General features: G+C 40.4%; 1 protein-coding gene across 2 annotated transcripts in view; it reads left to right on the plus strand.

Moving 5' to 3' along the window:
• NAPB (NSF attachment protein beta) overlaps window positions 1-15,157 on the plus strand; it is a 57,319-nt gene that overhangs the window by 17,126 nt on the left and 25,036 nt on the right. The window contains exon 2 of one of the 2 annotated variants that reach the window (XM_037493807.2): window positions 12,937-13,016. In XM_037493807.2, the coding sequence (XP_037349704.1) occupies window positions 12,937-13,016 (80 nt within the window). Of the gene's footprint in view, window positions 1-12,936; window positions 13,017-15,157 lie in introns of those variants that run through there. The other variant, XM_054695948.1, reaches the window with a different exon arrangement.

The following is a 15,157-nucleotide window of genomic DNA, read 5'->3' on the forward strand; positions in this document are numbered from 1 at the left end:
ACCATCAGGATAGATGATGGATCCTTGCGGTCCTGAATGCATGCCTGATGGCGGGCACCTGGAGTAGGGTGTGGGCATAGGTAGGTGGGATTCACCTGGGCTAAGACTGGGCTTTTAAGGGCGGCGTCGCGGGGATGCCAGCAGAAGCCGAGAGAGAGGCAAGAGAAGCAGAAGCTGAGAGAAGTCCGGAGAGCCCAGATAGAGTGAAGACTTGCTGGGGGCTGGGAGGCCTACCAGCCTCCCGGCCCCCCAGCACCACTGCCTGCCGTGTACGGGGTAAATCCCAATAAAAAGACCTGCAAAAAGCCACTGAGGACTCTGACTCCTCCTTTACCTGGTCTGCTGGATCAGGAAACCTGCACAGTGTCCTGTCCAGCCCTTTACAGTTACATTTACCCTAATTATCTTCTTTTGCTTTTTTATTTACACACGTGTGTGTGTGTGTGTGTGTGTGTTTTACTTTTTTAAGCTGTCCTTTTTGGGATTTTAAAAATTTTTCATGCTTCTTTTGCTTTGTACTTCTTAGGAAGTTATTATATTTCCTACTTTGTCTTTATTGGTTGTTAGCACTACATTTTACCCAGCATGCGATGACTTTTCTTTAAATAAACACCAATTAAGTGAGGGGTTACCAGAAGATTGAATCCCAGAGTCCCATCCAGAACATTGAAAATGTAAAGGTATGTTCCCCTTGCTCAGTGCCTCATGGGCAGCTCTGAGACTCAGGAGGAGTGACTGCTCTGTTCTGGGAGCCCACAGCTGTGAATGACAGCCTTCACCCATAGGTAGCCACTCCAAAACATGCATACTTGCCACTGCACCTCTTGTTACTAGTTTGTGGAAAAATAAAGAACCTCAGTCTAGTAGTTTTGTGCACTTGGTATAAAAATTTAGACAGGCATTCTGCAGATTAGCTCCCGAGGCCTCTGCATCTCCCCTGCTGCTGATACCGCTACTTCCTGCATTGAAGGAAAGAAATTTGACCATTTGTAAATATATCCAGAAGTAATATAATCTCGAGAGGGTTGTGTTTATCAAGGAAAACTCTAAATTTTTAGAATGTGGAGATTACAGAAGTAAAGTATCAGATGAAAATGAATGTTAATGGGGGATTAAAAATTAGGGCCAGTTATCAGATGAACCAACTATATGGTCAGAGGATTGGAACTAGCAGCCTGCCCCCCAATTGAGGGAAGAGGGACTGGAATTGAATTAATTACCAATGGTAAATTATTTAATTAGCTTACCTACTTCATACCCTAAAAGATGGGGTTTAGAGAGCATCCAAGTTGGTGAATGCCTGGGGGTGCTTTGGAGCTGGCACATCCAGAGAAGGCATGGAAGCTCTGTGCCTCTATCCACATACCTTATCCTATGCATCGCTCCCATTTGGAGGTCTGTCAATTGTGTTCTTTCTAATAAACCAGTCATTATAAATAGTGTTTTCCTGAGATCTGTGAGCCATTCTAGCAAATTATTGAATCTGAGCAAGAGATCATCAGGATCTCAGATTTGTAGGCAAGTTCAACAGAAAGGGGAGTGTCCTGGGCACCCACTGCTTGTGATTGGCATCTATAGTCAGGGCAGTCTCATTGCGACCACAGGGAATTGGAGATGTACTTGATCTGGAAAACCCTCACATTTGGTGGCAGATGTCCTTGAGTAGAGAAGCAGTGTTTCCTTTAATGATAGAGGCATTCAAAATAGAGACTGAATTTTTCGCTCCTTTTCTGGATTTTCCTGTCTTTGCTTGTTATTTTGAGGGAAATGTGAGGAAAACTTAAAAACCTATAATGTTGAAAGATTCTTCCATCCAGACACAGAGCAATCAGCATTGTTAGCAAATCCTGTGTGCCAGGCCTCTCCCCAGAGTATCAGTCTTGTGGCATGTGATGTTACTGGTGAATCCGGAAAAGAAGGAGCTATCCTAGTTGGTGTTTTCTCTCCCTAGAGTCCCAGCACTACTAAATTGATCCCTTTTTCAGTCCTTTTGACATCTTTTTAGGGTAGTTTGATGATAAAAATGAATTCTGTCTCTAGTTTCGCTTTCACATCATCACAGCACTGTCATTGTCACTTTTTATGATATTTCTACTCTAATATCTTGTAATTTTAGAAGCAGCTTTATTTCTGCCTCAAAAGTTGTCACCTTTTCTTTTGGGTACATCTTACGAGGTGTGCACCGTTAGTCCCACAGATTCTACTTTACCATCTCTCCTCCCACCCACAGTTTTAAGAGTGCATACTTGAGTCATCAGTGTTTTATAGTGCTCTGAACTAGTTCTTATTCAAGATGAAAAAAAATAGAACTTAAATTTTTTGAGGACTGATTGGTTTTTAAAAGACCAAAGACTTGTCTGAGCGTACACATAATTTAAGTTCTTTGAAATAATAGGCTATAATTTTCCTGGAATTTTTTTTTAACCCCTAAACATCTCAATGGGAACAGGAAGGGTGTATTAGTGAAGAAGGAACTTGCAGCCAGACTAAAGGCACAACTCCGCCTTTCACCATGTCCTCGTAGGACATGGCATGCTCTGACCAGGTCTCCTCAGTGGAACATGACAGGGAGGGTGGGTTTGGATACTCTTACATCTTTTCCATCCTGAAGTCAAATACTCTTTCCTCATCATTCTGACCTCCTTATGCGCAAAACCTATCTTTCCACAGTTTTATGCCACAAGATGATCTCAGTGATTTTTTTTTTTTCCTGAATAAGCATGGTGAAGAAAAAGAGGGAGTCAGCCTTGCCCTTGAACTTGAGGGATTTAGCTGGGGCTGAATGGTGGTGGTGATGGTTGTTGAGGGGATTAGGATGGAGAAGGGGGTTTTTTATGTAAGCTGGCCCCTGTTTTCTTTCTTAGTTGTTCCTCAAGGTCAGAATACCATTATATCAAAAAATAGTTAATTTGATTCAGTATAGCTTAGTGCCATGTGCTTAAATTTTATCACCTTATAATTAGATTTCCTTTGCTTCTGTTTTCAAGGATCTTCTACCTTACTGTAGGGCTCTGGATAACATTTGAATTGTTTGAATACTGAATATTTGTCCTTAAAACTTACAGAAATTAATTTCTACATATAAGAAATACTAGCATTTGGAGAAATTTTAAAAATATTTTATATGAAGTTTGAAAGTTCTGTTTTTGATGAAAGTTTCTCCTATGTTTTTAAAATGAGAATACTTCTGGTGATTCTGTTTTAGGAGTGGTGAGGATCTTGAGTCTAGCAATAGAAGAATTCTATTAATATTTTTATATAGATCTCTGAATTCAGCATCCACTGTTAGCTCTGTCACTGATCTTGTCTGGATAACCTTGGCTGTGCCATTGACCTCCAGATATGATTTTCTCTTCTGTAAAATGGATATAGTGTCTTTCAAAGTTGTTGTAATAATGAAAATAACAGAACATATGTGGAGATATCTGGCATAATGTAGGCGTTCTATTATTCCTAGCTGAATCTGTCTCTGAAAATAATAGGATAAAGTACATTTTAATTAAGCTAGTTTTATTTGGAAACCTTTACTAAGAATGATTGCACCATAATTACACTTCAGGATTCCTGGTACAGGAATCCTTGTTTTAGAAAAACAAGGCACAAGAAAGTGGCAAGTCTTTTTCTTCTTTTTTTTTTTTTTTTAGTTTTTTTTCTTTTTTTATTTAAATTTTATTTTTATATTCCCCATACAATTACAACCCCCTTATTTTGACCCCGATCCCTCCTTTCCCTACCCCCCCACCCCCCATAGAGTGTCTCTGGTTCATAGTTGTTTGTTGATTTTGATATTTTCTTTCTTACAGTTATTGGCAAGTCTTGTTTGCTCCAGGGAGCCATGGCTAAGATTGAAAACTTTATCCTGTTAGGAATTTTCCATTGGGGAAACTAGCTAATTGTTTTTTTTTTTTTTTAATATGTAAATTTGAGGTAGAGAAAAAGGAACATGAGGTGTGAGAGAAGACTGCTTATTCTGATACTTCATTTTTGGTGTGACATAGCCCCCAACGATGGTAAGAGAGGAGGAACAGCTTTATTGAGATATAATTCACATACCACATCACTCACCCATTTAAATAGAACACTTCAGTAGTTTTTAGCATATTCAGAGCCATGAAGTCATTGCAACAATTAATGTTTTTATTGCCCCCAAGAAATACTCCTAGTTGTAGGTAACCTCTAATTGTGTTTTTCTAAATTTGACTGTTCTCGACCTTTCTTAGAATTGGAACCATACATGTGCTCATTTGTGACTGGCTCTTCTCATTTGACAAAAATCTTGTAAAGCTTTTCCCTATTGTAGCATGTATCAGTATTTCATTCCTTTTTATTGTCCACAAATATTCCATTGTGTATGTATACCATACCTTATATCCTTTCAGTTAAGGGGCACTTGCATTATTTCTACTTTTTGACAATTTGGAAAGATGCTGCTGTAAACATTTGTATATAGTCTTGCCACTTTCATTTCTCTTGGGTGTATTTGTACCTAGGTGTGGAATTGTGTCTATAGTAACTCTGTATTTAACCTTTTGAGTAAGTGATATACTCTCCCAAAGTGGCTGTATCATTTTATATATGTACCACCTGTATATTTCACTTGTGGTTTTGATTTGCATTTCCCTAATGGCTAGTGATGTATATCGTTTCATGTGCTTTTTAGCCATTTGCATATCTTCTTTGGAGAATTGTCTATTCAGATACTTTGTCCATTTTTTTAATTGTATCTTTGATCTTTTCATTATTGAGTTGTAAGAGTTGTTTAGGTACAAGTCCCTTATCAGACATACAATATACAATATGCCCAAGGGTTTTTATGCCTTTGATTCATGAACCATAATAATCATCATGACTGAATATCTACTCTGGGTCAAGCCCTGTAGTGACAACTCTAAATGGATTTCTTTTCATCTTCTTAAAAACCCACAGATATAGATCGTATTATTCTCCATATACTTGTGCTAGAGTGGAGGCCTGAGGAAGTCAGAGACTAGGGTCAGACAGTTATTACCCCCTAAGGTAATACCTGGGGGCCCTGACTGTGTGCCCAGCCACACTGTCCTGGGATGCAGAGCTACGCATGTCCCTCTACCAGGTCGGGGCCTGTTTGGGGTCCCAGCATATGCATCTGCTCTTATGTTCATATTGTGCCCACTCCCAAGGGCCAAACTTTAATTCTCCTTGTCTCTCAGTTCTGTGTCTGTACTCCACTCTGAATTCCTCATTATGTGTACTGCAGAGTCCACTTCTTGGTTCTGTGGATATTTTGTTTTTATAATATAGACAAGACAGTGAAGAGTCATTCATAGAGGGACCTTATCTTAGCTCAGTAAAAGCAAGGTTGAAATAGAAAACTTTGGTGGAAATTACACAGGATTATTTTTACTTTTATGTAAGAAGTTTCTAAGTAGCTAAAGCTGTCTGTCTGTAAACCAGCTGTATGGTGAGGAACTTTCCAGAATAGTATGTTTTCATCAGCAGTCAGTGGAGTGCCTGCCTCTCAGGATATTGTACAATAGACACATTTTCACATAGATGAGGACTGAAACCCTGAAGCATCTTTATGTTGGAGGAAGACTTGTCTCCTGCCAGAGCCAGCAGATAATATCAAGATAAAATAGCCATAGACCAACATGGTCCTTCTTCATATGCTCTGGATTCAGATTTTGTTTTATTTTTAAGTCTAAATACACATAGTATTGAGTTCTTCAAAATTAGGATAAAGATGTCTTTATCCTTCAGGATTTAATATCTTTTGAAAATTACATTTCTGATTTATTAGACTAATATAAAACGTCAGTTTCGAGCAACATGGCGGCGAGGAGACGCTGCGAGTAAGATCTCCCATTAAAAAAAGTTAATAGGGAGGAAAAGCGGCAGGTCCCAGTGAGAACTGGGACACGGAAGATAAACGGGTGACTCCAGCAAACTGCCCGAAGAAGAAAGTGGCCATAAAAGAGGACTAGAAGGGAGGGAAGCGCAGAACCCTGCTCCCCTCCCCCGCCCACAGAGGCGGCACTCTCCGACCAGCAGAGAGGAGGGAAACAACAAACCAAAACGGCCAACAAGAACAAAGGACGCAGCAAGTGGGACTGTGAGTGGAAAGGAACTATTGCAGTCACCACACCCCGTGAACGGGAGCTGAGGCGAACCCTGCAGGATTCGCCGCGGCGGGGAGCGAATGGCTCTGGGCGCCATTAGAGAAGAACAAAGACCCCGGGAGACGCGCACCCAGCCCGGGCTGCCGGTAAGCTTGCGCGGGAAAGCGGCGCCCTTGGCGCGCTTGAAAAGCAAGTGCAGACCGGGATCGCGGCTGCCCAGGTCCCCGCGCCTGCGACCTAGGCTTGGGAGACGACCTAGGCTTGCGGGGAGACCCACGGAGGTCCTCACTGAGGTGAAGGTCCCTCCCTGAGTGAGCAGGAACCAGGCGCCCAGGCACGGGAGCGGTGCAAAAGGCGCCATTCCTGCGCCACTGAACTGGGCTACAGCCCACGTCCTGGAACTGAGGGCTTTGGAACTGAGACCCGGGGCACGAAATTAGGGGCGTGGGTTCCCCACGACGGTGGGGCACAAGGCAGACACAGCACCCCAAAGCCGTTGAGGTGTACCCTACCATCCCCGCTCTGCTCCCTGTCCCACGGGGTGGAAAATCAGCTCCCCAAGGGCTCTAGGAGAGATCTCTGGCGCCACCTAGCGACTTGAAGCCAGCACAGGCTCCTGAAGGAGCTAGTGGCCAGCTGGGGAGTTAGCCCACACCCGGCCCCTTCCGAACAAGTAGTCTGAGCCCACAGGGAGAGCGAGCACCCACAGCCAGGGCAGACCAGGCAGGCAGAAGAGTGTGCCTGACACCGGACGCGCAGGGAGTGTGTCCCACATCACCATTTTAGAACAGGGACATTTCTTCAGTAAAGACTACCTGCAGAAGGCTTCCTCAGGAGCCAGAGGTGAGCGGGGGAAGTTCACCCACGACAGACCCCCTCTGGCCTGCAGTCTAAGCCCAGAAGGGGAGCAGGAACCTACCGCCGGGGCAGACCAGGCGCACAGGGGAGTGTGTCCCCACATCGACATTTTAGGACAGGGACCTTTCTCCAATAAAGACTGCTTGAAACTGACAGATGACTCCTGGAGGAACCAGAGGGGAGCAGAGAAGCTCACCCAAGATGCCGGCCAGTCCCAACAACACAGTGTCCCAACGCATACGGCAAATTAGAAAACAGACAGTAGGGAGGAGAAGAACCACACGCAACCTAGCAACTCTCCAGAGAAAAAGCACACCACAAAAAGAAAACCAGCCCCCAGATTGCAACGACAGTAACTTGGAAGAACTTCTGAGCCTTCCAGAAAGAGAATTTAAAATTGCCGTGATTAAAAAACTGACAGAAGTCATAAAGGAAAAGAATGATAAGGGAAAAATAATCAACGATCAGAAGAATGAAATTGAGTCCCTAAAGAGGGAAGTAAAAGAAATGCAGGAGATCAAAGAATTAGTGGAAGAACTAAAGAATTCTGGGAAAAGCAATGAAAGCAGAATTGATGAAATGGAAGAACGAATAAGTGCTCTTGAAGACACAGAAATAAAAAGAACCAAAACAGAAAAGGAAAGAGAAGTACGAAGGAAAAAGAATGAAGAAAGACTTCGGGAACTATCTGACTCCATGAGGAAAGGAAATATAAGAGTTATAGGAATACCAGAAGGAGAGGAGAGAGATGTAGGAACAGAGAAAATATTCCAGGAGATAATTGAAGAGTTCTTCCCAAATGTGAAGAAGGAGCTGAAAATTGATATACAAGAAGCAAGAAGAACACCAAACTTCCACGACGAAAGAAAAAATACAGCAAGACACATAATAGTAAAGCTCCCTAGAATCCAGGACAAGGAAAAAATAATGAAGCTGGCAAGAGGGAAGAAACAGATAACATTCAAAGGAAAGCCAATCAGGCTGACATCAGACTTCTCCGAAGAAACACTACGGGCAAGGAGAGAGTGGAGGGACATAGTCAACAGACTCCAAGAAAACAGATGCCAACCAAGAATAGTCTATCCCGCAAAGCTCTCCTTCCTCTTTGAAGAAAGAATATGGACCTTCCCAGACAAACAGAAACTCCGGAATTTCATTGCAACTAAACCCCCACTCCAAAAAATACTACAAGGAGTCCTAAAGCCAGAACCTCAGAGGGACGAATAACAATGAAAGAAGGCCAAAAAAAAAAAAAAGTTATTAAAAGAATAAATAAATAAAATCAAAGGAAAGACAAACACAATGGCAAATACAGATGTTAACATATCAATATTAACTCTAAATGTAAATGGACTAAACTCTTCAATAAAAAGACACAGAGTTGCATCCTGGATTAAGAAACAAAACCCAACCTTTTGCTGTCTCCAGGAAACACATTTAGCTACAAAAGATAAAAATAGGCTCAAAGTTAAAGGATGGAAAACAATCCTACAAGCAAATGGACCAAAAAAGAAAGCAGGAACAGCTATACTTATATCAGATAAAACAGATTTCAAACTCAAAAAGATAAAAAGAGACCCCAATGGTCACTACATTATGATCAAGGGGACAATACTTCAAGAAGAAATAACACTCATTAACATATACTCACCAAACGAAGGAGCACCAAAATATATCAGACAACTGTTGTCCTCTCTGAAAACAGACATCAGAGAAAACACATACGTAGTGGGAGACTTCAACACACCACTATCAACAATGGATAGATCAACAAGACAAAAAACAAGTAAAGAAACCAAAGCTCTAAATAAGGACCTAGAGCAATTGGGCTTAACAGACATCTATAGAACACTAAACCCCAAAAAAACGGAGTACACATTTTTCTCAAGCGCACACGGATCATTCTCCAGGATCGATCACATACTGGGGCACAAGACAAACATCAACAGATACACCAAGATTGAAATCATATCAACCATCTTTTCTGACCATGAAGGCATCAAACTAGAAATAAACCATAAAAAGAAGGCAAGGAACTTTCCTACCTCATGGAGATTAAAAACCACACTACTGGAAGACCACTGGACTAAGGAGGAGATCAAAGAAGAAATTAAAAAATTTTTTGAATTGAACGACAAGGAAGACACCAATATCCTAAATGTATGGGATGCAGCAAAAGCAGTAATAAGAGGAAAATATATAGCAATAGAAGCTCACATCAAGAAACAAGAAAGAACTCAAAGAAACAACCTAATCTCGAAGCTCAAAGATCTAGAAAAAGAACAACAAAAAAACCCCAAAACCAGTAGAAGAAAAGAAATAATAAAAACCAAAGCAGAAATAAATGAAATTGAAACTAAAAAAACAATCCAAAAGATCAATGAAACCAAGAGCTGGTTCTTTGAAAAAATCAATAAAATAGACAAACCCCTAGCCAGGCTCACAAAGGAAAAAAGGGAGAAAGCACAAATAAACAGGATCATCAGTGAAAGAGGAGAAATCACAACGGACACAGCAGAAATCAAAAGAATAATCAGTAACTACTATGAACAGTTATATGGAAACAAGTTTAACAATCTAGAGGAGATGGACAAATTCCTACAACTCTACAATCACCCAAAGCTAGATAAAGAAGAAATAGAACACCTAAACAGACCAATTACAAGCAGCGAAATTGAAATGGTAATCAAAAACCTCCCCAAAAACAAAAGCCCAGGACCTGATGGATTTACAAATGAATTCTACCAAACATTCAGAGATGAATTAGTGCCTATCCTTCACAAACTCTTCCAAAAAATTGAGAAGGAAGGGACAATACCAAACACGTTCTATGAAGCCAACATTACACTAATACCAAAACCGAACAAGGACAACACAAAAAAGGAAAACTACAGGCCAATCTCCCTAATGAACACTGATGCAAAAATCCTCAATAAAATTTTAGCCATCAGAATCCAACAATGTATCCATAAGATAATTCACCACGACCAAGTAGGATTCATTCCAGGGGCACAAGGATGGTTTAACATCCGAAAATCAATCAACGTTATCCAACACATCAACAAAAAGAAATATAAAAACCATATGATAATATCAATAGATGCTGAGAAAGCTTTCGACAAAGTGCAACACCCATTCATGATAAAAGCCCTTGAAATTCTTGGGATACAAGGAACATACCTCAACATCATAAAGGCCATCTATGACAAGCCAACAGCCAGTATCATTCTCAATGGTGAAAAGCTGAAAGCAATTCCATTAAGATCTGGAACAAGACAAGGATGTCCACTCTCACCACTGCTTTTCAATATAATACTGGAAGTCCTAGCCAGGGCAATAAGACAAGAGAAAGACATCCAAGGAATCCAAATAGGAAAAGAAGAAGTCAAACTATCACTATTTGCAGACGATATGATATTATACATAGAGAACCCCAAAAACTCCACAGAAAAGCTAATTCAACTCATCAATCAGTTCAGTAAAGTGGCAGGATACAAAATCAACACGCAAAAGTCAGTAGCCTTCCTATACACAAACAATAAATCTGAAGAAGAAGAAATCAAAAAAACCATCCCTTTTGTTATTGAAACAAAAAAAATCAAATATTTGGGAATAAATCTAACAAAAGAGGTAAAGGACCTATACAAAGAAAACTATAAAACACTGTTAAAAGAAATAGAAGAAGACACAAAGAAATGGAGAGACATCCCCTGCTCGTGGATTGGAAGAATAAACATTATTAAAATGGCCATCCTTCCAAAAGCAATATACAGATTCAATGCTATTCCAATCAAAATTTCAATGTCATTCTTCAAAGAAATAGAACAATTATTGATGAAATTCATATGGAATCACAAAAAAACCCCGAATAGCCAAAGCTCTCCTGAAAAAAAAAGAAGGGAATGGAGGCATTACACTCCCAGACTTCAAACTATACTACAAAGCCATAATCATCAAAACTGCATGGTATTGGAACAAGAACAGACATACAGACCAATGGAATCGAATAGAAAATCCAGAGATAAACCCACAGATTTATGGTCAACTAATCTTTGACAAAGGAGCAAAGACTATGCATTGGAGCAAAGAAAGTTTGTTCAATAAATGGTGCTGGGAAAACTGGGTCGCTACATGCAAAAGAATGAAGCTTGACCACTACCTCACACCATACACAAAAATCAACTCAAAATGGATTAAAGAACTAGACATAAGACCTGAAACCATAAAATATATAGAAGGAAATATAGGCGAAACACTACGTGATTTGCACATCAAAGACATCTTTACAGACACATCACCCAAAGCAGTGATAGTGAAGGCAAAGATAAACAGCTGGGACTACATCAAATTAAAGAGCTTCTGCACAGCAAAAGAGACAATAACGAAAACAAAGAGAAACCCCACCAACTGGGAGAACATTTTTGCACCCAACACTAATGATAAAGGACTGATCACAAAAATCTGCAAAGAGCTGATGAGACTCAACAACAACAAAGAAAAGAATCCAGTCAAAAAATGGGCAGAAGAGCTAAAAAGAAACTTCTCTGAAGAGGAAATGCAAATGGCCAACAGGCATATGAAAAAATGTTCAACATCACTTGCCATCAGGGAAATGCAAATCAAAACTACCATGAGATACCATCGTACACCAGTGAGAATGGCACATATTAAAAAAACTAGCAACAACAAATGCTGGCGAGGGTGTGGAGAAAAAGGAACTCTTCTGCACTGTTGGTGGGAGTGCAAACTGGTCCAACCACTGTGGAAAGCTGTGTGGAGATTTCTGGACCTACTAAACATAGAGCTTCCATATGATCCAGCAATTCCACTCCTAGGTATTTACCCAAAGGACACAGAAACATCAATTCCAAAGAACACCTGCACCCCTATGTTTATAGCAGCACTGTTTACAATAGCTAAGCTTTGGAAACAACCCAAATGCCCAAAAATAGATGACTGGATCAAGAAGTTGTGGTAAATATACACCATGGAATATTACTCAGCATTTAAAAAAGATAAGCACATACAATTTGCAGCAACATGGATGGCGCTGGAAGGGATCATGCTCAGCGAAATAAGCCAAAAAGAAAAAGAAAAATACCGGATGGTCTCACTCATAGCAGGAATCTAGAAAACTTAAATAAGGGACCAGGAAAATGAATAACTATAACAAAGTGAAAATCAAAATCAACAAAAAACTATGAACCAGAGACACTTTTAGGGGGGCGGGGGCGGGAGGGGAGGGATTGGGGTCAGAATGGGGGGCTGCAATTGTATGGGGAATATAACAATAAAATTTATTATAAAAAAAAAAAGTACAAACTTTTGGGAAAACAATTTGACAACCTATATTTAAAATCCTAAAACTATCCATATTTTGGATATGGGGATTTCACTTCCAAGATTATATCCCAAAGTACATTCCAACAGAAGAAATTCTGCACACAGTCATCACAGTGGAAGATGCCTTAGTAGAAAACCGAAGAGCCCAATGGCCAACCATAGAGAATAGTTAAGTAAATAGTAGTACATTTACATTATGGGAATACTAAATAGCCATTAAAACAATATATATAAGGAGTTTTTAATAATATGTAAAGGCCAGTATTACGTCATTTGAAAATAAAGCAAAATAAAAAACTCAAAAAAAAAAAAAAAAGTCAGTTTCCATATATGGAAAAAACTCTTGATTAAGGGTGTAGGCCATGGGGTCAGATCTGTATTTTTGAGTCTTAGTGCTGTGGTGTCCTTGCTCTGTGACATTGGACTAGTCATTTTACTTTTGTATGCATTAATTTTCTCATTTGGAAAATATCCCCATTTTAATAAGAGTATCTCCTTGAGCAGCAACTAATACAGTGTTTGTTAGCTCATAGTAAGTACTCATTAAATGTTTATTATTTTTTTGAAGGAGGGAGGAAGAATTAGATACATGGGTGGTTGTTATAGTAAAACAATCTCGTTTTTTAATTTTTCTCAGGGGAAATACAAGAATAGAAGAGGCTTGTGAAATGTATACCAGAGCCGCAAATATGTTCAAGATGGCTAAAAATTGGAGTGGTAGGTATAAAGTTTTTGTTTCTTTGCTTTTCAGGCAGAGATAACACTAAGCCATTTTGAAGGAGGAAATACCTTTGCATGTGCTGGTTCCTTCTGTTTGGCATGCTTGTCCCCCAAATAGAATGTGATGGTACCCTGCTTCATTCAGGTCCTCAAATGTCATTTTAGGTCTGTCTAGCCACCCCTTTTAAAAATATAGATCATCTCCTTCTGGGAAACCTACTCCCCTTTCTCTAACACCCTTATCACCATCTAGCAAAACACTATATGACTTGCGCGTATTCATTTATCTTGCTTATGTGTTTCAATTATGTGCTGTCCCTCACTAGAATGCAAGCCATTGGTAGTTAGATGTTTCCATGCTTCATCTCTGCTGGGGACTGGACAAGTACCAGCAGCCCAATATGCTCAGGATATTTGTTTTTTATTTTTTAATTAAGTACTTTTTGTACATTCTTGTTAGTTTTTTGACAGTGTAGGATTCTCCCTGCATGTGTGGTCACCATAGCTCTCCCACCACCAAAGCACCCACCATCCTCCACCTCATTCCATTGTGCTCCCTCCCCACCCTTCCTACATTGCCTTCCCTCCCTCTCCCCTCTGCTTAGAATATTTGTGAGTGGGTAAATATTAGATTCTTAGACTCCATTACCATATTACAGTGGTAGTGATGATAACCACTGCATTTCTTTATAGTTCTTTTATATATAGTTCTTTTATAGTTCTTTTAGATTACCATGTCAGGCATTAGGCCAATTTTACATTTGAGTAAATTTAGCCCGCTAAGCTGTTTGACTTTGGTTTAATATATACTCTTTTAAATTCACCTCCAAGATTGGAGAAATCGAACTGGCATTTGTCAACAGTGATAGAAATAAGTGCTCAGAGTGAAAAAGGGAGCCAATGGCTAGTTTTGGAAGGTGGGAGCACGAAATTGAAACACTAAAGCACTTAACGTTGTCTGGGGAAATGGACCTAGCCTGAGAGCTCCTAGATGTACTAGTACACTCAGGGAAGGAGGGGCCATGATTGGTTCTGGGACAGATTGGTGGAAGAGGGAGGGTGTAGATTCTGAAAGGATTGATTATATTTAAACATGCCAAACCTCAAGTATGCTTTAAAAATGGATTTGATGTAATAATGACAATAGCCAACCTGTGTAACTAGAGCCAGCTTTACTTGGGAAGACTAAGTCATTATAGTACTACACCCTGCTGAGGCAGAGCCGGGCAGAGATGCTCTTCAGCTGAAAGAGTCCTGAATTGCTGCTTGGAAGCTAGCTGCTTCCCTAACTGGGTGCCTGCCCACTACCCTGGCACTTGACCTTGATGCCTCATCTGTGATCCCCAACGTCATGATTCACCAGTGGAAGGTTTCAAGCCTGCTGGCAGGGCTTCTCTAATTTCCTCTGACTAGTCAGTGCCCACGCCAGGCTGATGGTTAAAATATTTTCGAAACTGGCCTCCCTGATGGCGCAGGGGTTAAAGACAGAGCTATCAAGCTGTTGCCAGCCACTGCAGCACGAGTTTGATTCCCTGCCCGCCAGGGAGAAACCCACATGGTGCCGCAGACCTCTCCTGCCCTGCCTGCTGCTCCCCTCGGCAGTGTATTTTGTAGGTCTGCCTGTTCTGCTCCCACTCTCTCTGGTGAATCCTCTCACCCTCGCACCTCTGGCTTACACCCCAGTTCTTGTATGCATAAATAAATGAATAAATCTTTTTAAAAAATATTTTCAAAACTGCCTGGACACTTTATCAGAAACTGAGACACAGCAAGATTTGAACCTGAGCAGGCTCCCTCAGGAGTTTGTACTATCCTTTTTTTCCTCGGGTGAAAACCCAGAAACTTAGTGGGAATTATATGCTCTCTGGAGAGGGGTTGGGACAAACGTGGCAGGTGAAGCATTGGTGGAACTGAATGTTTTATTTCTTAAAAATAAATTTAAAGTAAATGTTTAATACAGCAAAGCTTTCTTAGGCATCTGTTACTATTTTCAGTACTTCTCTGAATTTTTTTTGAAATGCAAATTTTTTAAATGCCAAAAGATTTGTGATGTTCTTAATCTTGCTCTTCCTAGAGGAGTGAATATTCCCCCTCCATTCCTGCCAGCACTACCTTCTTAGTCCAGACCGCACTGAACT

This window comes from Talpa occidentalis, unplaced genomic scaffold (genome assembly GCF_014898055.3).
Source record: "Talpa occidentalis isolate TD23 unplaced genomic scaffold, MPIMG_talOcc4v2.1 talOcc4.10, whole genome shotgun sequence".
Lineage (NCBI taxonomy): Eukaryota > Metazoa > Chordata > Mammalia > Eulipotyphla > Talpidae > Talpa > Talpa occidentalis.